Source organism: Mercurialis annua, linkage group LG6 (assembly GCF_937616625.2).
Source record: "Mercurialis annua linkage group LG6, ddMerAnnu1.2, whole genome shotgun sequence".
Lineage (NCBI taxonomy): Eukaryota > Viridiplantae > Streptophyta > Magnoliopsida > Malpighiales > Euphorbiaceae > Mercurialis > Mercurialis annua.
Genome location: NC_065575.1, coordinates 46,400,721 through 46,422,333, shown reverse-complemented (window position 1 = coordinate 46,422,333; position 21,613 = coordinate 46,400,721). Strand labels below are relative to the sequence as shown.

At 36.0% G+C, this 21,613-nt stretch overlaps 1 protein-coding gene across 3 annotated transcripts; it reads left to right on the top strand.

Moving 5' to 3' along the window:
- Positions 1 to 1,656: 1,656 nt before the first annotated feature.
- LOC126688113 (uncharacterized) lies at positions 1,657 to 20,977 on the top strand. 3 transcript variants are annotated; one of them, XM_050382696.2, is made up of 51 exons: positions 1,657 to 1,911; positions 2,363 to 2,660; positions 2,768 to 2,996; positions 3,121 to 3,460; positions 3,551 to 3,664; positions 3,774 to 3,902; positions 3,985 to 4,176; positions 4,270 to 4,464; positions 4,624 to 4,761; positions 4,917 to 5,042; positions 5,121 to 5,368; positions 5,577 to 5,680; positions 6,724 to 6,818; positions 6,898 to 7,134; positions 7,665 to 7,856; positions 7,949 to 8,024; positions 8,137 to 8,204; positions 8,749 to 8,894; positions 9,401 to 9,509; positions 9,617 to 9,763; positions 9,895 to 9,942; positions 10,022 to 10,150; positions 10,257 to 10,490; positions 10,572 to 10,709; positions 10,801 to 10,886; positions 10,975 to 11,080; positions 11,263 to 11,358; positions 11,515 to 11,667; positions 12,307 to 12,489; positions 12,585 to 12,817; positions 12,896 to 13,025; positions 13,119 to 13,244; positions 13,520 to 13,564; positions 13,724 to 13,801; positions 13,906 to 14,022; positions 14,272 to 14,401; positions 14,480 to 14,580; positions 14,659 to 14,796; positions 14,866 to 14,949; positions 15,738 to 15,884; positions 15,959 to 16,090; positions 16,189 to 16,227; positions 16,336 to 16,482; positions 16,553 to 16,614; positions 18,193 to 18,346; positions 18,436 to 18,627; positions 18,738 to 18,842; positions 19,151 to 19,285; positions 19,719 to 19,955; positions 20,456 to 20,557; positions 20,644 to 20,977. In XM_050382696.2, the coding sequence occupies exons 1-51, from the start codon at positions 1,813 to 1,815 to the stop codon at positions 20,791 to 20,793; spliced, it is 7,239 nt and encodes a 2,412-aa protein (XP_050238653.1). In that variant the 5' UTR covers positions 1,657 to 1,812; the 3' UTR covers positions 20,794 to 20,977. The 3 variants fall into 3 exon arrangements, with proteins under 3 accessions (XP_050238653.1, XP_050238657.1, XP_050238652.1); XM_050382700.2 differs by having other exon boundaries at positions 7,937 to 8,024; positions 14,659 to 14,772; XM_050382695.2 differs by having other exon boundaries at positions 1,658 to 1,911; positions 7,937 to 8,024.
- Positions 20,978 to 21,613: the final 636 nt, after the last annotated feature.

Here is a 21,613-nt window from a genome sequence, read left to right as displayed (position 1 = left end):
CAAGAACATTTAGTGTTTGTTTGAGCTTTAGATCCAAATTCTTGTAGATCTAAAAAAATAGTGAAGTTGTGGATCTATCTCTTTAGGCTAATAATCACCCACGGACCCTGACTTTAGGGGTACCTTACGCTAAACCCACTGATAAAAAAAAAACTGCCGTAAACCCCCTTAACTTTACCTAATGATCAGCTAAACCCCTTTTACCCTAAAACCGCCCCAAAAAACCGCCCCAAGCCCTTTATTTTCTCAAAAATACCTAAAATACCCCTAAGGTCAATAACAAAAACCAAACCAACCCAATCTAACCAAATCTAAAGTCATTATCTAATCAAATCAGACATAAACCATCCAAATCATACTTAAACCACCAATCAACTCAACTAAATCAAACCATCCAACCGAAAACTTCCACCCGCCGCCGCCGGTTTTTTCCGGCCACCACCGTCCATTGCCGCAAAAAAATTATTCAAATAAAAACTCATTTAATTTTAAAAAATAAATAAATAATTATTTTTAATTTAAATAAAAAAAATAATTTTTTTTTAAAATTAATTTTAAACCCACCGTGGTGGGTCTGCTCACCGGAGAGCAGACCCACCACGGTGGGTCTGCAGCAGACCCACCGGCGTGGGTCTGCAGCAGACCCACCGGCGTGGGTCTGCTGCAAAGAGCAGACCCACCGCGGGTCTGCTCTTTGCAGCAGACCCGCGGTGGGTCTGCTCTTTGCAGCAGACCCGCGGTGGGTCTGCTCACCGGATTGGAAAAAAAAATTATTATTTTTTATTTAAATTAAAAATAATTATTTATTTAATTTTTAAATAAATTTAGGTTTGATTAGATTGTTTGGTTTGATTTGATTGGATCGGTTTTAAGTGTGGTTTGATTGAAGCTGTCTGGTTTGTTTGTATTTATTTACAGATTTGAAGGGTATTTTGGTCAATTTATGCGAAAAGGGGTTTAGCTAATTATTGGGTAAAGTTTAGGGGGTTTACGACAGTTTTTTTTATCAGGGGGTTTAGCGTAAGGTACCCCTAAAGTCAGGGTCCGTGGGTGATTATTAGCCATCTCTTTAGTATCTAAATGAAGATGGAGATCGGAAATAGTAGGTTTCAACAGATCAAGCGGATCGACAGGCAAATTGGAAAGAGAAATCATCTAACACCCGCTCAACGAATCGTTGTGTTTAAGTTTCGGGACTCAAGTTTAGATTTTCTCTTTTTTTCCGATTTTTTATAGTTTGTATTTGAATTTTTACTTATTATTTATTATCTCAAAATTAGAAAGATCATATATATATATATATGACTTTTGTTATATAACTTTCACTTGTTGTAATTTAATCTTCATCAATGATTCTAACTTTGTAAAAAAAAACTACATTTATTGTTTACATGTGTCACACGATAAATAAATGGTTCATAATCTTATGTGATGAACTAGGTTCACCTTAAAATTTCTCATTTATATGACACCTCTTAAAACACCTGATTAAAATGAAAAAACGTTCAAAGATGATTTTATATAATTGACCAATGAAAATGCCCTAATTTAATAGACAACGTGGCAGAAAATAAATGCCAAGACAAATGACCCGCAGGTAACTAAAGCATAACCCAACACGAAGGCACCTGTTTGTTTTTGCTTGAGATACATACAGCGTTGAGTCGGGAAAAGTTTCACCTCTATCTACTATCTGCAATCTTCGGAACCCAACTAGCATTCCATTCAATCTAATCTTCTGATACTCAAAGCACAAATACCTAGGTTTTTTCTTCAATCACAAACCCTAATTTTTCTGTCTCCCTCGCCGAGATGCGGACGTTATCATCAACAATTCCGAATCACGTACGGTTCTTGCTCCGCGACTTGACCGAAGACAACGCCGATTCTGTTTTTCGAGAGCTTTGTCAGGTATAATTTTCATTCGTTTTATCCATTGATTTACTGATCATCTGTTTCTGGTTGTTATTATTAGTTTCACTTCAGTGAAACCCTAACATTTTCCTATCTCCTTTAGTTTGCTACGTTTATGCTCTCTAATTGCATTTTTTGTGCTCCTTTATGGTGTTAATGTATAGTAGGAGATATGCAAACGTTTTGTTTTCACAACTTGAGGATGTGATCCAGCTAGAGACTCACTCAGTTGATTCGTTATAGTAAAATATTCTGATCATATGGACTAAATTTGCCAATTTTAGGTTTAGAAATAAGGGTGCTGAGTGCTGACCTAGTAGTGAATTTACAATGTTCAAATCAATAGCGTTCTTCAGGGTGTAAAAGGAGAATAAAGGAATAATATCAATTGTTGACTTATATGACCTTTTTAGCAATCGTTTTCTAATAAGGTTTTGTTTTCTGGCAGTTTATTGAATATGGTGTTGAGGAAAGCAGTATGGTGCTTCAATCTTGCTTGGAAATTGTGCTTTCCCAAACAACAGAATTGAAAAACATGCAGCTGGAATCAGTTGTTTTGTCTATTTTCAAATTTCTTTTGGAGAGACCGAACTTTAGCATGGTGCTTCGCCAGTCGCTTATAAGTTCAGAGATCAATGAAGAGTTCCTAGAGAATTTTTGTAACTTGTTGCATTTATCTCTTACTGAAAAAATTGCTATTGGCTTTGCTCTTTCTGATTCTGAGAAAATAGAAATCAGAACAACTGGTGGGTATTATTTGAAGTTGTTATTTCTTAAGTACTTGGCCTCTTGCTTTATTTACTTTCTTGCGCCTGAGGTTTCTCATTGTCAACAATTTTCCTCCATTTTCCAGCAAAGAAATTTTGCATTGCTCAGATTGAAGAGCTGTGTTCCAATCCAGTTTCTTTGAATTCTGCGGACCAAATTCAGAGTATTGTTATGTTCCTCCAGCAGTCTGAGGGCCTCTCCAAACATGTAGATCCGTTTTTGCAGATGTTATCCTTGGTTCAACCTAAAGATGTTTTCCCTTTCTTTCTAACTCCATTGCTCTCAGATGAATTGCGGGACAATAATTTCTTGAGGTTTTATTCTCTTATCCTGTTTTAATCCACTTTTTTTTTTCCAGAAATAACCGCATGATCATTTAAACTTGTCTGTACTCTGCTGTGAAGTCTATATCTTGCCGCCTTACTATATTTTTTATAGGAGCATGGATCTGTTCCATGAATCCGAGGAAAATGAATTTGATACTCTCTTAGCTGAAATGGAGAAGGAGATGAGCGCTGGTGATATTGTGAAGGAGTTGGGCTATGGATGCACATTTGATGCCTCACACTGCAAAGAGATACTGACCAATTTCTCACCTATGACTGAGAGTACTATCTCAAAGATAGTTGGGATTATTGCCCGGAATCATGCTGGCCTTGAGGAGAACCAAAGCACATTTTCAAACTTTGGCTTAGCTCTTGGTTGCAGCATTTCTTCTGAACTCCCACTGTTAAGCTCTTGGAATATTGACATCCTTGTAAAAACAATCAAGCAACTTGTGAGTTTACTTGTCTTCTTTTATTGCTTTATGTGGCAATTGCTAGAATTCAAAGCTCAATTGGTTTTCTTGCATGCATGGTGAATACAGGCTCCTGCTACCAACTGGATAAAAGTGATGGAAAATATGGATTATGAGGGGTTTTACATTCCAAATGAAGAAGCATTCTCTTTCTTGATGTCTGTATATCGACATGCTTGTAAGGTAAATCTTTACTGTGCTTTAATGATATGAAAATTTTGTTTCAGGATTTTGGTTCTATTAGAATAAGTTTCTTCCTTATAACTCTAAATTTCTACTATTTATGTAATAGGATCTCTTCCCTCTCCACGTCCTATGTGGGTCTATATGGAAAAATGCTCAGGGTCAACTATCTCTTCTTAAATATGCTGTATTGGCACCACCAGAAGTGTTTACTTTTGTTCATTCTGGAAGGCAGATGGTATGATACCGTTTCTAAACAGTTACTACTTCTGTTCTCACTTAATGGGTAAATTTTACCTGGTTACCAACTTTTTGTGCAGGTTTACAATGATGCAGTACATGGACATAAGCTTCAAGTTGGACATGCAAATCATGCGTGGCTGTGTCTTGACCTTTTGGAAGTGCTCTGTCAACTTGCTGAGAGGGGTCATTCTAGTTCTGTTCAATCAATGCTTGAATATCCTCTGAAGCACTGTCCAGAAGTCTTACTACTTGGGATGGCACATATTAACGTATATCTTTAGCTTTTTTGAATTTCAGATACTTTTGTTTTTCTATTTTCCTGAACTCTTATGACCTTGTGGGTTTTTGTTCCATGATTGCAGACTGCTTATCAACTTATTCAGTACGAAGTGTCTTTCACAGTTTTCCCCATGGTAATGAAAAATGCCTCAGGTAGTGGTATGATACTTTACCTCTGGCATGTAAATCCTACTCTTGTTGTACGGGGATTTGTGGATGCTTTCTACATTGAGCCAGCCTGCATTATCAAGATACTCGACATCTGCCAAGAGCTAAAGGTAAAAATTAGATGAAATTGATTTTGCTCTATTGATATGTAGCTTATTTAAGATGTCATGATGTATTTATGATAATATCTATAAAGGTTAAAGTTTAGAGAACTTTCAATGCCTTTTAGTTTTCTTTCCTTTGCTTAAGTGAAGCTGTTATATTTGCAGATTCTGTCATCAGTGTTAGAGGTGATTCCTTTTGCTGTTGGTATTAGATTGGCAGCTCTAGCTTCACGGAATGATTTTTTAGACCTTGAAAAGTGGCTGACTACTAACTCAGTAACATACAAGGATTTTTTCTTTGAGGTAAGTTCTACTGGTCCTCTCACTTGCAGAGTTAAGCATGGTGCTAGGAGCTCTGTAGTTTCCTACTTCATGCTGGAAATCTAACTTTCCTGTTGTAGCTAATTTATAATAAGAATGGATATGATGTGCTGAATATTTCTTATGCAACTTCTCAGGAATGTATAAAGTTTTTGAAGGACGTCCAACTTGTTGGGTCGCAGGAACTCTCTTCTAGCAAACCTTTCTATCATGAGAGTTCTGTTATGAATATTTATACGGAGACTAGCACTACCTTCCTGAAGGTTCCACATTCAATGTTCTCTTCTCTAATTCATCTCTATGAATATTTGTTTGGTTTTTTAATCCTATAATTTTTCCAGGTCCTTAAAGCTCACACTGGCATAATCATCTCTACTCATCTTTCTGAGGAAATGGAAAAATTACATGTTACTATGGATAATCCAAGGCTGCAAAATGGTGGCTCTGCAGATCCATCTACCCCTGAACCGTTCTCTGATGATATTGAGGCTGAAGCAAATTCTTATTTCCATCAAATGTTTTCTGGTCAGTTAACAATTGATGCTATGGTTCAAATGCTTGCTCGATTCAAGGAATCACTTGTACAAAGGTATCTCTTAAAGCTTTTTCATGCTCTTAGATTAGATTTACAGTCAGCTTTTAGTTTTTTTTTCCCTATATTGGCAGCTTGCATTGCAGAATCTTGACTTCGGTTTTGTGACAATTGTATATCATGACGCATAGTTGGGTTCATGGATTTTGAACACCATTAATTTTTTTTTTTGATGATATTTATGATTAACTTGATTAAATGACAGGGAGCAGTCTATTTTTGAGTGCATGATTGGCAATCTATTTGAGGAGTACAGGTTCTTCCCTAAGTATCCTGAAAGACAATTAAAAATTGCTGCTCTTTTATTTGGTGAGTTTTAAGTATAGAATGCAACATCATACCGTTCCGCCTATTTCATATCATATTGTCAAATAATTTTATGATATCATCTTAAGTTTACATCCTTGTTATGCAAGTTTTGTTCTTCACTCATTTGCTCTATTATATTGAGGATACCTTTTACTATTTGTAATTTTTATTCCTTTACTTAAACTATTATGATTGTTTCTGTAAGCTCTGGCTGTCCATGTATCTTCCACAATAAAGAATAGAAGTAAAGAATATATTTTTTATTCTCGGGGGAGGGGTGATTTTAGTGCTGAAAATAAAATTTTAATTGTTTCACCATTCATTAAATTCATCTAAGAAGTTTTAAATATGTTATTGTCTTACTGTGGCAGCACAAATAAATGTTTAAAGGGACTGATTTTGCCAGTTATTTCAGCATTTTAATTGCTTGAGTCACTGCTTTTGGCTAGTTCCAGTTATGCTATATTTAATAAAATGTTCAAAAATAACATGGGCACATTTTTAGATAAAATTTCGCTGACTTGGACACCCGATGTGAGTGGCACGTGGCATGCCACGTCAGCAAAAACGCCACAAAAAATTGCCGATGTTGTTTTTGAAAAGAAACGAAAGGTGATCCCTGAATTGACACCTTTTAAAGGTTGTGTTATTTTTGAGATTTCGTGTAAAGATGATTTTATTTGTAATTAACCCTTTTTTTAACAATCCGGTGGCATCCTGGTTTGCAAGGTTCTAGTTTAAATTCTATCTGCTCTGTGTACATGGAGCTAATGTCCATAAATAATTGTTCATTTAAGCTGTCTGTTTATGGGATAAAGAGATGTTAGAAATTAGGAACTGGGTAGTTGATGTTGACTCACTCGAAAAGGTGTTGCTGTTCTTTGCTTTTGTGCCTATGATTATTCAATATACATGCGTGATTATGGACATAGTATGCAAGATGATAATGTTTGGACTGTTCTTTTTTTCTTTTTTTCTTTTTTAATTTGAGCAATTTGATACTATGTGGAGTAGGGAATATTAACTGTGTTGCCTTTTTTCAGGTTCTGTTATCAAGCACCAGCTTGTAACTCATCTAACTCTTGGGATAGCATTACGTGGTGTTTTGGATGCACTACGCAAACCACCAGATTCCAAAGTTTGTTCGCGTCGTTTTGAATTATGTTTTCTTGCTTCTTATTATTGTGTAATGTTTCTGATAGCTTTTCTGCCTGCAGATGTTTGTCTTTGGGATCAATGCCTTGGATCAGTTTTTAGATCGCCTGATAGAGTGGCCACAATATTGCAATCATATCTTACAGATATCTCATTTGCGTTCAACTCATTCAAATATTGTTGCTTTCATAGATTTGGCACTTTCCAGGATCTCATCTGGTCATTTGGAATCTGATGTAGACAATGCTTCTACTGTTTATCAACGTGGATTATCTCAGTCTAGCTTTGGAAATGGGGAGGTAAATTGCAGTTAATTGTTCATCTCGTGTTGCTTTTTCTAATGGCTAGATGAGTCATGGGTATGAATGCTCTACAGATTATTACATTTTTAAACATTCTAAAGATTCAGCAACAAAGTTTCTTTGTATTGCATATGTAATCTAGTTTTGGCAACAGGCTGAATTTTATGCTTTAAAGTTTGCTTAAACATGCGGAAATTGAAATTTAAGAAAGAGGGAATTGTCTATTAAAACTTGTTGGAATGCTCTCTAGATTTGATTGATCATAGGGCATTTCTTATCATATATTCCTGCTTGTCACAGTACTATTATTAGTTTTAGTAGAATCTAAATAAATTGTTTGACTTGTATGCTCCAGTTGAGTAGAACTGACAGAATTTATATGTATTTTTTTTATACTTTTTTTTTCGTGGCTGCCCTATAACCTGATAGTTGTGAATCGCGATTGAACACAAATCATTAAACTGATAAATTGTGCTAACATTTCTTTATTTATTTGTTTCGTAATATAATAATATTGGAAAATACAGTTGAATGGTGTTAGCAGTGCGCAGCCTCTGCATCAACTTTCCTCTACACTCAATGTTCAACAGAGACATGAAAGTCCTCTTGATGACCGGCATAAAATTTCTGTGGCTTCATCGAACGATGCCAAACCTATTTTATCACCTGGGGGTCAATCTTCAGTTGCTCTTTTAAGTGATAATTCAATCATACCGAAGGTGTGGTTTCTATACTAATTACATATATGATTAGTTTTGCAATTGCATTATTGTTTGGCCTTACCTTCTTATATCTGAAGTTTCAACTGCAGAGTGCTGTCAGTGCTCCATCTATGCTGTCTTCTTCACATAGTTTTGTCCGTTCCTCCCGAGGAGTGACCTCAACCAGTAATTTTCTATTGCTAACTAGTTGATACTTTTTTTTTTCTGTCCGGTGTATTTAGCTGGCATGCCTTGCTTTATTTATGTAAGATGCCTTATAGTTGCAGTTTTCGTATAGGATTTGGCTCAGCTTTGAACATTGAAACTCTTGAAGCTGCTGCCGAGAGGAGAGAAACACCGATTGAGGTATGCTGTTGACTGGTTTCTGTTTTTTTTTTTTTTGTCGTTGCTTAAATCTGTAACTACTGGTGTAGTTTAGAATATCAAGATTTTTGAAAGGCTCTGCAGTGTGTTATTTATGGTGAAAACCTTCTAGTGGATATGTTTTGCCTTGCAGTCATTCATTTAATATAATTACCATTCTAACGAAAATTTAAATTATCCAAGGGATAATGTGTACCTCGCGTGCCTGTTTTGGCCTTCTTTCATTTGGAGAGTTCATGCCAATTAGAAATTGCCTTGCAGTTGAAGATTGCAAGTCTGTAAAACTTGTTATCTGCTGAAGCCTATTGTTTTAAGTTCATGTCTTTTTGGTTTTGAGGTGTTTTTTCTTTCTTGTTCCCTTTTGAATGATCGAGTCTGTCTAATGCTAATTTTTATTAGTTCTAGCTAATTAAAAATATTAGGAAAAGATTCTACTTTGTTTGGCATCTACTGTTATTCTTACATGGTTAACTATTTGAGTTCCTACATATTTTGCAAACCTAATCTTTTTTGTTTTTGGTTACAGACACCGACACAAGAGATTGAGGGCAAAATAGCATTCATAATCAACAATATCTCATCTGCAAATATTGAAGCTAAAACAAAAGAGTTCACTGAAATATTGAAAGAGCAGTATAATCCCTGGTTTGCCCAGTATCTGGTTATGAAAAGGTTAGAAGGTTTACTTATATGCTTTCCATGTGGTTTTACACCTGTCTCTCCTCTCCTTGGGTACGCCTGTATACCTCCATTTAGCATGCGGATAATTTGGGCTGTTCAGACTAGTTAATTTTTGAGCTAGCTTAGGGAAATTAGGAAAGAAGGGATGTTTGGTAAGGTTATTAGTGTGGACCCTTTCCCATAAATTTTTGATTTATGTTTTGGTCTGAATAAACCAAATGCAGAATGGATGTATCTTTTCAGTTGTGTGTACTGAATCTATGGTTTTGCTAATTGATTTGCTGCCATTTCTCTTCCATTCACCCAAGCAGTAAATAATTTGCATGTCTGCAAGTACTTTTGTGTAGCTGATATATACAAATTCTAAGTTGCTATTCTTTACTGTATTTATTTTAAAAATGGCTTGAAAAATAACTAAATGTAGATCATTGCTATCAGATACCTGTTGTTCTCAATATTTTGTTGCTGTTGATCATTACTGGGCACTGTAATTGCAGGGCAAGCATTGAGCCTAATTTTCATGATTTGTACTTGAAATTCCTTGATAAAGTTAACTCAAAGGCCTTGAATAAAGAGATTGTCCAGGCCACTTATGTGAACTGCAAGGTTTGTATTCATGCTAGCTGATTTAGACAGAAGCTTGATTGTGCAACCTGCTTTTAAGAAAATGAAGAGGAAGTGATGTTTGTCTTTGACAATTTGTTAATATTCAGGTTCTCTTAGGTTCAGACCTGATAAAATCAAGTTCAGAAGAACGGTCATTGCTAAAAAATTTGGGAAGCTGGCTCGGGAAATTAACAATTGGCAGGAATCATGTTTTGCTGTCTCGTGAGATAGATCCCAAATCTTTGATCATAGAGGTGATTTAGTACAAACAAAGATATTGTGCAATATTATGAAGTCCACTAACTGTTCTTTTAATTTTTTTTATCCTTTTAGAACGATATCTTGCTGTCCTCTCCTCTGTGTCTAATTTTCGTTTCATTGGCAGGCTTATGAGAAGGGTTTGATGATTGCTGTAATTCCATTTACTTCCAAGGTATAGTTAAAATGGTAGTTTTGTGGTGTTTGCCGTGAAGTTTAGTGTTCTGACACTTGTGTTCCCTTACTTGTGGTAGATTCTGGAGCCATGCCAAAGCAGTCTAGCCTACCGGCCTCCTAATCCTTGGACTATGGCAATTCTTGGATTGCTTGCCGAGATTTATTCTATGCCGAACTTGAAAATGAATCTTAAGTTTGATATAGAGGTATAGCTTTAAATTGTATTATTTCCGGATTCATGGCTCTGTAAATTTTATTTATTTGACTGCCATATGGACTTGAGCAATATATGGTATTCCTTCTTTATTTCAGGTCCTATTCAAGAATCTTGGTGTGGATGTGAAGGACATAACACCCACGTCTCTTTTGAAGGATCGGAAGAGAGAGATGGAAGGGAATCCTGATTTCTCTAATAAAGATGTCGGACCGTCTCAAGGGCACTTGGAAGCTAAAACCGGAATAATCTCTTCCCTTAATCAGGTTGATTTACCACTTGAAGTTGTCAACCCGACTAATTCTGCTGCCCCGACTCAATTGATAACTCCGGTTTGTTTCCATCTGGTCTTGTGTTATATTTCAAAGTCTATCTATCATTTTCTTGTAGCTTAATCTGTTGTGTTTGTATAGTATGCTGCTCCTGTTCATCTTCCTGGTGGGACATTAGCAGAGGATGACAAATTAGTTACAAATGTGTCTGATCAGCTTCCTTCTGCTCAAGGGCTATTCCAAGTTCCTCCCCCTCAGCCGCCTTTCTCTGTCAGTCAGGTTGAGTTGCTTCCCCATCTTATGTTTCTGCTCTTACCAAAAGATTGGCTTTTCGCAGTTACCAACTTGTCAATTCCTGTATGCTTTGCAGCTTACCAGTGCACTACCGAACTTTGCTTCCCTTGTTATTATCAACCCGAAGCTCAACTCTTTGGGGTTGCAACTGCATTTTCATAGGTTAGAAAGTGCTGATGCAAGAATTTCTTATTTTTTTAGGCAAGTTAATTTTGCAATTTGATGAATTTCTCTCATTCGTATATTTCAGAGTGGTTCCTCTTGTAATGGAAAGAGCTGTCAAAGATATAGTTAATAGCATTGTTCAGCGTAGTGTTTCTATAGCTACCCAGACGACAAAGGAACTTGTTTTAAAGGTTAGCTAGCATCTTAGTTTCCTATGAATCACATCTTAATCCCACTTTTCTGTCTTCTCTTATTGCCTCATACAAACTTGTTACAATTGTTGGTTTGACCATTCTATTTTGTGGAAGTTCATGCTTTTCTCTTTTATATGTGGGCATCTCAGAGTTTGTTCTAACATAATACTCAATTGTAGGATTATGCAATGGAAACTGATGAGACGCGAATATATCACGCGGCACACTTGATGGTTGCAAGTTTGTCCGGAAGCCTAGCCCATGTAACATGCAAGGTTTACTCTCTCCATCATACGGGTCTTTTTTTCGCCTTTCTTGTAGCAACCTGAATTGTGAATCTGTGACGTTCTTAGAATGTTGAGTTGATGTTAAGTATGTCTCCGGCTGTTAGGAAATGTTAACTGACATCATAATATGTCTCTTGTTGCTAGGAACCATTGCGTAATTTGATATCAAATCAGCTAAGGAATTCACTCCAGGGTTTGAATATAGGAAGTGAACTGTTGGAGCATGCTGTGATACTTGCAACAAATGATAACCTTGATCTTGGGTGTGCAGCGATTGAGCATGCTGCTGCAGAAAGGGTTTACTTTTTATCTTTTACATAAAGATACTCTATTTTTTGTATTTATGATTGTGTTTTTCATGTTTAATTGATAGAAACAGAAGCTCACTCAGGTAGGATCAGTTATAGGGTGTTAGTTTGTGGCGTGCCATACCAATTGGCTGTGTGGTGATTAGTAGTCGCTTAGTTATGCATTTTAGAGCCAGTGTAGCTTATTTGCAGCAGTCTGTGGTGCTGTTGTATGATATATCCTGCCCTGAAAAGCGTGACTTGCTTGTTATCTGTACGGTCTTGTATTTCTTTCATGATTCATTTTTGGCTAACACGTAACCGGGATTGCTGTAGTCTGTGTTGGCCTCTTATTTCGGGATTTTAGGAGCTAAACTGTTGGTGACCGATATCCTACCTTAGGTAGTGAACTGGAGAGACGTTTGTGTTCCTGATGACTTTAGCTAGTATTTTTAAGCGATAGGTCTGTGGTGTTTCTGGAGAAGCAGTAGACATTCTTTTATAATACAGCCTAGAGAGCATTTTAAAATTGAAATAATGATGGTAGCTGAGAAGGCATTGGAAGCAGTTGTAGATAACATTGTTCTTGCAGGGACACGAATTTTGAAGCAATTAGTTCAACCTAATCTGTTTTTCAAACTATGTGCAGGCAGTAATAGCGATTGATTCAGAAATCGAGCAACAGCTCTCTGCAAGAAGAAAGCACCGAGATGGTGTTGGTGCAGCTTTTTTCGATGCAAACATATATTCACAAAGTTCTATGAGTCTTGTGCCTGAGGCCCTTCGGCCCAAACCTGGTCACCTTTCTGTCTCTCAACAGCGAGTTTATGAGGTGCACAGCTGTTACTTTGTCGCTCGGGGGTATTTTGTTTGTTGCTTATAATATCAGCACTTAAAGTTTCCCTTGATATTTGCTTTGGCTTTCAGGACTTTCTTCGGCTTCCATTGCAAAGTCAATCTAGCCAGAGTTCACATACTTTACTAGCAAGTTCCTCAACTTCTGCTGGCTCTACTGCTATGGCTGGTACATACAGTTCAGGGTCAGGGATTGTCAATATAGGCCAGTCGTCAGCTCCTGGAAATGTTGGGTTTGAAGCAGTATCTCGGGCAATAGATATTACTACTGATCCGATTGAGTCTAATTCAGCTGCATTTTTTAGGTAATTCTCATTCTTATTGGTAATTTTCAGGTCGATACTTGAGTTACTAACATTTATATTTTATGTGTTATGTTTCAGTTCTCCTATTCATAGTGGGGTTGATGGTGCTAATCAGCAAAGTTCTGAAAATGAATCCGTCAGTGTTCCATTTTCTTCTGCTGCTCCAGTCCCTGAACTTCATTCGGGGGACGCTTCTGATGGTTTAAAGGTGAATAAAGATATCTTGTTTTGAATGTTATGCTGTCAAAAGCTTTATGGTGGTTAACTTGTTATTTATACGTCTTCTCAAATTGTTGAAAAGGAGACGGGAATTTCTTTACAACCAATATCTTCGTCAACTGCTTCTGATCGGCTTGTGAGTGGCAGTTCAGACCCTTCATTGAGTACGAGGGATGCATTGGATAAATATCAGATTGTTGCACAGAAGGTTTATTCCTGAACACTTTGTTTTTTGCTTTTATTTTATTGTTCTATTTAATCCTTTGGTTAGTTGGAAAATGTGGCATATCCTTCTGTTGTCTTATGCATGTTTTTCCAGAACTTTCCAGTTATTCTAGTATTTGGATGGTATTAAATTATTAATGGCTTTCTGTGAGATTTTTAAGCTTTGTTTATGCTTTTTATGCCCTTTGTTTTGCTTTAGCTCTAATGTATAAAATATGATCATCTGTCTTCATCTAACTTCTCTTTAATTGATTTCAGTTGGAGGCTTTGGTTATGAGTGATGGCAAAGAAGCAGAAATCCAGGTATTGTTTGTTTGCCTTGTTGGTATGAGATACACTTTGGGATGCTTGATAAAGATCTATTATTGGGTGTCTTTCTAGTATATTGGGAGAATAGTTGTCTTTTTTGTTTCAATCGTGTGAGATTTGTCAACTTGAATGCATTTGCAAATTTGTGTCCAGGGCCTAATTACTGAGGTTCCTGAGATCATCCTCAGATGTGTCAGTCGAGATGAGGCAGCTTTAGCTGTGGCTCAAAAGGTTTGCTTTGCTATCTACTGATGATATGTTTTCCATAATCTTATTGTGGTAGCTTCTGTTATATCCATTTCATTTCACGTTCTGTATTTTATTCATTTGTTCAGGTTTTCAAGGGTTTATATGAAAATGCATCAAACAATTTTCATGTCAGTGCCTGTCTTGCAATTCTGGCCACTATTCGTGATGTTTGCAAGCTTGTAGTCAAAGAACTCACTAGCTGGGTATGTTTCAACTCAGTTTTTCTGAAGTAATGATGTGGTTATGAGATCACTATTTACTTGGTTTTACAAATTGATTAATCATGGTGTGCCATAACGGTTCATTAAATTACGTCTATCTGCATTGGGCATGAACTTGGCTTGATTAGTTGTCTAGTTCTGCATTACTTTATTATTCGTGTTAAGATGCATCCTAATGTTCTTCCAGCGGAGTATGTTTCTTTATTTATGACTTTTGAGTTGTTTGCACAGGTCATTTACTCAGATGAAGAGCGGAAGTTTAACAAAGATATTACTGTTGGCCTTATACGCAGTGAATTGCTCAATCTTGCGGAGTACAATGTTCATATTGCGAAACTTATTGATGGGGGAAGGAATAGTAGTATGTATATAAAGGTTTTTATTTTTTAGTATGTACCACTGCAGTTTATGCAAATAGGTTATTTTTACAAATGTGCAGAGGGTGCAACTGAATTTGCTGTCTCACTTATCCAAGCTTTAGTTGTCGAGGATTCGAAAGTTATTTCTGAACTCCACAGCCTTGTTGATGCACTGGCTAAGGTTTGTATTCATTCTTCCTTTTTTTTAATGTTTAATTGTGTTAATAACTTAATGCTCTCTTTTTGTGCCCTTCTCCAGCTTGCTGCAAAACCGGGATCCGCTGAGTCATTACAACAGCTTATTGAGATTGTCAGAAATCCTGTTACTAATTCTGCCGTCTTATCTGGTTTTACTGTCGGAAAGGAGGAAAAGGTCAGACAGTCTAGAGATAAAAAGGTTAGAAGAGATGCTTGACTTCTTGCTTTTCTGGTCACAATCTGATCCTGGATTTTTTGTTTGAAACAGTCTTCAAATCAGCTTACCTCTAACAGGGAAGAACACGTCATTGTTGATTCTGCAGAACCAGATCCTGCTGGTTTCCGCGAGCAGGTTCTTTAAGTTTTTTGAGTGCATAACTCCATTAGTTGCAAGATTAACTGGTTTGAGTAATGCAGAATAAAATCAATTTTGTTTTAAGTTGATTGGAACTTTTGGGTTGTTCCATTTTATATAGACCACCTTTAATTTTTTATAACTTCCATTTAATTGCGAGTAGTTATTTTGGTCCTTTTGGTGAAAGTTTATAACTGGGCTTAATCAGAGACCTTCTGTTCTTATGAAAGAAGTGATTGAAAGTCTAAAACTTTTCAGTCCCCTGTATATGTGCTCTCTCTTTTCTTTAGCCTTCTTTCTCTCTCGAACATGTGGTCGCAAATGTTAGATTCCATCTTAAAACCAATTGGTTTTAAGTGGAGGTGCCCAACCAATATATAAACACATGTCCACTCACACACACAACCAATGTGGGATTTCCCACTTTAACACTCCCCCTCACGCGTAGCGTGTACGGGCCGAGCAACAAAGTCCCCCCTCACGTAAATCTCACGTGGGCCGGGCCAAACTCAAATTGTGTGAATGGACAAGGCTTTGATACCATGTTAGATTCCATCTTAAAACCAATTGGTGTTAAGTGGAGGTGCCCAACCAATATATAAACACATGTCCACTCACACACACAACCAATGTGGGATTTCCCACTTTAACAGCAAATACTCAGAGAGATACAAACATGTGCATGGAAAGATACAGTTCTAGTTATAAATCATTAGTGCTTGAAATTTTATTCTAAATGATTGAGCGCTTCATGTAAATATGCATATTGGCATTGTTTCATGTAGGTCTCCATGTTATTTGCGGATTGGTACCGCATTTGTGAACTCCCAGGTGCAAATGATGCAGCTTCCAATCATTATATCCTACAATTGCATCAAAATGGACTGTTGAAGGGAGATGATATGACAGAGCGTTTTTTTCGTATCCTTACAGTAATATTCTTTCCACTTTGACATATTTTTAAGCGTTTGTTTGAAGTTAAGTTAATATTGTGAATTCATCCCAGGAACTTTCTGTTTCACATTGCTTGTCTTCGGAGGTTATTAATTCTGGTGCATTGCAATCATCTCAACAAGGGCAGACTTTGTCCTTCCTTGCCATTGATATTTTTGCAAAGCTTGTCTTCTCAATCTTAAAGGTAAATATTTTGCTTATAGAACTTCCCATTTTTGGCTTTCTTGTATCTAGTTTTTATGTTATACCTTGTATACTTAATATGTATTTATATACTGGTAGGTGGAGCAGGGATCAAGCAGGTTTTTTCTTTTATCCAAGGTGAATCTTATGTCTAAATATATATTCATATTTATATATATATATATATATATCTGTTTTTTTGCTAGCTTCCCTATATGTTTAATACATATTCACGACTTTCAACAGATTTTGGGTGTGACTGTGAGATTAATACAGAAGGATTCCGAGGAGAAGAAAATATCTTTTAATCCAAGACCGTATTTCAGATTGTTTGTGAACTGGCTTTTGGATCTTGTTTCCTCAGATCCAGTTATTGATGGTGCAAATTTTCAGGTGAGGCTTTATTGCATACACTTGAATTAAATTGTGTTCTTTTCTCTTAACTCTAATTTTCATGTTACAGATCTTGACAGCCTTTGCCAGTGCATTTCATAACTTACAGCCCCTTAAAGTTCCTCCATTCAGGTTAGCATTCTGCGCATGTGTTTCAAGGATTGGTTAGTTGAGGCTAGATAATCAACTAACTGTAATCTTGCTTGTCGGTATTAGCCTGTCCTTTTTATTGTTAGCTAAATGTGGAGCTCCTGTTGTAGATCATATTCTTTATTTTGTCATATTTGTTTGATATATGGGATTAAATTAAAATAAACCTGCCCACCTTCAATAACACAATTTTATATCATTTTTAAGAAAATCTTATTACTTGGCTAGTATGAAAATTAGAGAATTGATATATTGATTTATGATGGTAGCTATCTTATTGATACAAAAAATCAAGGATGTGCTTTTCATGTGAAAAATTGAAATGTTGGGACATCTGGCTCATGGATTTAAATCGCGGTAACGGCCGCAGTCGCGGCCGCGGCCGTATATAACGGTAAAGGTTACATAACGGCCGTAACGTTGCGTAACGGTCTGCCGAAGCGCAATTTTTTAAATTTTTTTTGTAAAGTACATGAAATTAACATTAATTTAAAGAATTAAAGTGAGATTTAAATATACAAACCTCTAATAAAAAAAAACTGTATAAAAAGCCTATTTTATAATTTTTTTTATCATAGTTGAATATATATTAAATTTTTTTATAATAATAAAATTTATTCATATTAAAAACAAAAATTTAAATAGAATTTAATATGTTCACAACATAAATTATTACAAATAAAATCACACAAAAAATAATGAATATATACTTTACAAAGAATATATTCACTAACCATAACCAATGAGTTATAGCTCAAATGACCGAGACAGTAAAAACTGTTAGGTCGTGGGGGTGCTCTCCTCTTCCCAATTATAAAAAAAAAAAGAATATATTCACTATTAATATTTGTCACTTTTCTCCAATTATTTTTAGAGATATCTATAATTTTATGAAAATAATTAATTTTTCTAATTTTGAAATTGAATTATTTATTGACACACCCGAACCATTTATATTGTCCCACTTTAATTTTTAAAGTTACACATATATTATTATAAACAAATTGCTCTACCCAACCACTCACTACTAATTCTTCTCTCATTTCAAAAATCATGTGGCCTTCTATAGGAATAAGAGTTGTCATTCCTTCAAATCACATCATTTCTCTTCTCCTCATTTCACTTCATCTCTCCCAAACCCTTCTTTTGATCTTCACCTTTCTTTTTCTTCCGAAAAAAAGACATTTCTTTTCATTTTCACCGCCCGTTATGTAAAGGTAACGGCCGGAAAACGGTGGAACCTGTTACAAAATGGTGGTAACGGCCGTTACCATACAAAAACGAAAACGGGTGTAACGTAACGGACAAAACGGTAACGGACAGCTTCAAAACCTAGAAGTAACGTAACGGCCGTTATTTAAATCCATGATCTGGCTAGATAAGAACGTAGTTAAGCTCAGCTGATGCCCATGCTTTACCAGTCTATTTCTTGGTTTGAGAATTTTCTTTACAGTATACACTTTGCAGCATCTTGTCCCAGCAATTAGCGAAATTAAAAAGCTATGGTGTTTGTATTTTCTATAATTTTTGCATTTATAACTTGTTGAAACTGTTCTTCAGCTTTGCATGGCTCGAGTTGGTGAGCCATAGGAGCTTCATGCCAAAATTACTTACTGGAAATGCTCAGAAGGGTTGGCCCTTTGTCCAGCGCTTGCTAGTAGACTTGTTTCAATTCCTGGAGCCATTTTTAAGGAGTGCTGAACTAGGAATGCCAGTATGCCACCTTCACTTACTGCATGTGATCTCATTAATGATTTACCGTGTTGATTTTTTTTTTTTGACTTATTCTGTTCTCTTTTACAGGTTCACTTTCTTTATAAAGGTACACTTAGGGTACTGCTGGTACTTCTTCACGATTTCCCCGAATTCCTATGTGATTATCATTTCACGTTTTGTGATGTGATTCCTCCAAGCTGCATACAAATGCGTAATATTATCCTTAGTGCATTTCCCCGCAATATGAGACTTCCAGATCCATCTACTCCCAATTTGAAGGTGACCATTGACTTATTGGAATTGTGTTACTCGTTCTTTACAAAGCCAGTAACTGATTCTCTTTTTTAACTGGTGCTCGGGAAATTCGTTCCTTGTCTCATAACTTGCAGATTGATTTGCTACCTGAAATAAGGGAGGCTCCTCATATTCTCTCTGAGGTTGATGCAGCTCTTAAAGCAAAGCAGATGAAAGCTGATGTGGATGAGTATCTGAAGGTATTTTTTGCCTCCCTTTATTATTTATAGAGGCGTAGTCAATTGTTTTAGTTTAAATTGCTGAAATAGTGAAATCTAATCGGTTTTACTTCCTCCTTCGTTAAACTTGTTATGCACTATGCTCTTTTTTTTTAAAGGATGCACTATGCTCTTATTTCTGCATCACATTCACCATTATAGTCAGAAATCCTTACTTACATGGCATTTCAAGTTAAAATTTCATACTCTATTGCTGTATCCATCTTGTAGTATATAATTCCCTCTACTGCAATATATTCTCATATTTTTGTTTTTGGAACTCTCCTTAGACGAGGCAGCAGGGTTCTTCATTCCTGACTGAACTGAAGCAGAGATTACTGCTTTCACCAAGTGAAGCTGCTTCTGCTGGCACTCGCTACAATGTACCATTGATCAACTCGCTTGTGCTTTATGCTGGGATGCAGGTCTGTTCTACTTATATGGCATATATTTTCCTGGGGAGTATCTGGATTTATGCATGCCAGGGAAAGTTTGCATTAAGCTCCTAGGTCCATAAAGATAGACAAAGTTTTCATTGTGGGCGTCCCAGAATATAGGCAAAGTTGCTATTTTTATTTGGATGGTTAATAACAAACTTATTTTTTTAGCATTCTCAAAAAGCAATTGGTTTTTTCATTATATACAATTAATAATATTTAGAATATCCAGAAATTTAAATTAAGGAATAATAACAAAACATAACTAATTTAATTAACCTCTATTTTTTAATTCATGAGCACTAGTTTTGTTTTGGTATCGGTGCTTATAATTATCTTTTATTTTCTCTATAAAATAGAGATTGTAGTCTCTTGATATAATATTATTCACATTTATTTCTTAAACTTTTCTTAAACTTAGGCCATCCAGCAGCTGCAAGCAAGAGCACCTCATTCCCAGTCAACAGGGAACACTGCACCTTTAGCTGTATTATTGGTAGATGCTGCTTTGGATATTTACCAGACTCTTGTACTGGAACTCGACACTGAAGGGAGATACCTCTTTCTGAATGCTGTCGCTAATCAGTTGCGCTATCCAAACAACCACACGCATTACTTCTCTTTTGTCCTCCTTTATTTATTCGCTGAATCGAACCAGGTAGAGCTACCTTGTTTATTTCATGGTTTTCCTATATCTTCTATTACTGAAAAGATTATTAGTTTATTCAAATTTTTTGTATTATTATATTTTCTATTGGATTAAATATACACTAACCGAGAACTTTCTCAACTCAAAAAGTCAACAAATATTCATTTCTCCTCTCCAACTTGGGCGAAAGATCAAAGTGCAAGTCTGGCTTTCGATGAAAACATTCACAATTTACCAATTTTGGGTCATTTTACATCTTTGAACATCAAGAATGACGTCAGATTATGGTGTACAGAAAGGGTGTAAACTGATCCAAAATTGACAAGCTGTGGGTTCTTCTTGTCCATAACTGAAGTTTGACTCTTTTGATCTTTCCTCCTGAGCTGGAGGAGCCAAATAAATCTTTATTGCTCAAAAACTATAGAAACATGCTTCTCCTAAGATAAACACTTAGATGACGGGTTCATTTATATTCCAACAGCATTAACAATTTTGTTTCCCTTAAGCAGGAAATCATTCAGGAGCAAATCACCAGAGTTTTATTGGAGCGCTTAATAGTTAATAGACCTCATCCGTGGGGGCTTCTGATTACTTTTATTGAGCTCATCAAGGTAATGTGTTTCTGCTGTGATACAGCAATGTTTTGAGTTGGCAACCCCATTTCACTCTTTAAAATAGATTTTATGTTTTCATGCAGAATCCTAGATATAACTTCTGGAACCGATCTTTCATAAGATGTGCACCAGAGATCGAGAAACTCTTCGAGTCAGTTGCAAGATCATGTGGTGGCTTAAAGCCTATGGATGAGAGTATGGTCTCAAACTGGGCTTCTGAGGGCACACGCTGAGGGTTTTGACATGACTGCCTGATTTTTGTTCAACTTGTAACATTTTTATTATTTTGTAATTAGCACCGAGAATAAAACTTTTTAGGAAAGACTGATATCTTGTACAGGAATACATTAGAATTTGATGCATGATATCTTGTACAGCGGTAACAATTGAAGCATTCTTAACCTTTTCATTCGACTATCGAAGAAATTCAACTTACATTAGGAAATCAAAAAAAGAAAATCCTGTTATTTTTAGGGTTGTAAGAATATAAATTCACCAACTATGAATATTAATTTTATTATGTAAGAATATAAATTCACCAACTATGAATATTAATTTTATTATGTTTTATGAAGTGGATAATTGATAGACTATGCTCGTAGATTATGACTTAGAAGCTGGATATTTAAATTGATGTTTTGATGCGTGAATTTCTTGGCTAATTCCGGTTGCCATGTCATAAATTGTCACCTGACATTCAATCTGTGCCGGTGTATACTATAAGTAATGGTTATTTACATGTAAACTTATGAATTATACAAGGTTTTTGCAATTTAAAACAGAAGTAAATTGATTCCTAATATGTTGTAGGATACACTGCACAGAGTCCACACTCTAAACAATTGCAAGTGTGCTTTTACGGCTTAATACATAGTTTGACCCCTGAACTTGTACCCTTTTACCCATCTAACCCCCAAACTTAACGTCTCACCTATCGAACCTCTGAACTTGTTAAATAACCCGATTTGACCCCCGAACTTGATAAATTCGTAAACATTAAACCCCTCCGTACACAATTTCTTCTAGAATGTTTCAAGTGACAGGTGGAAACGA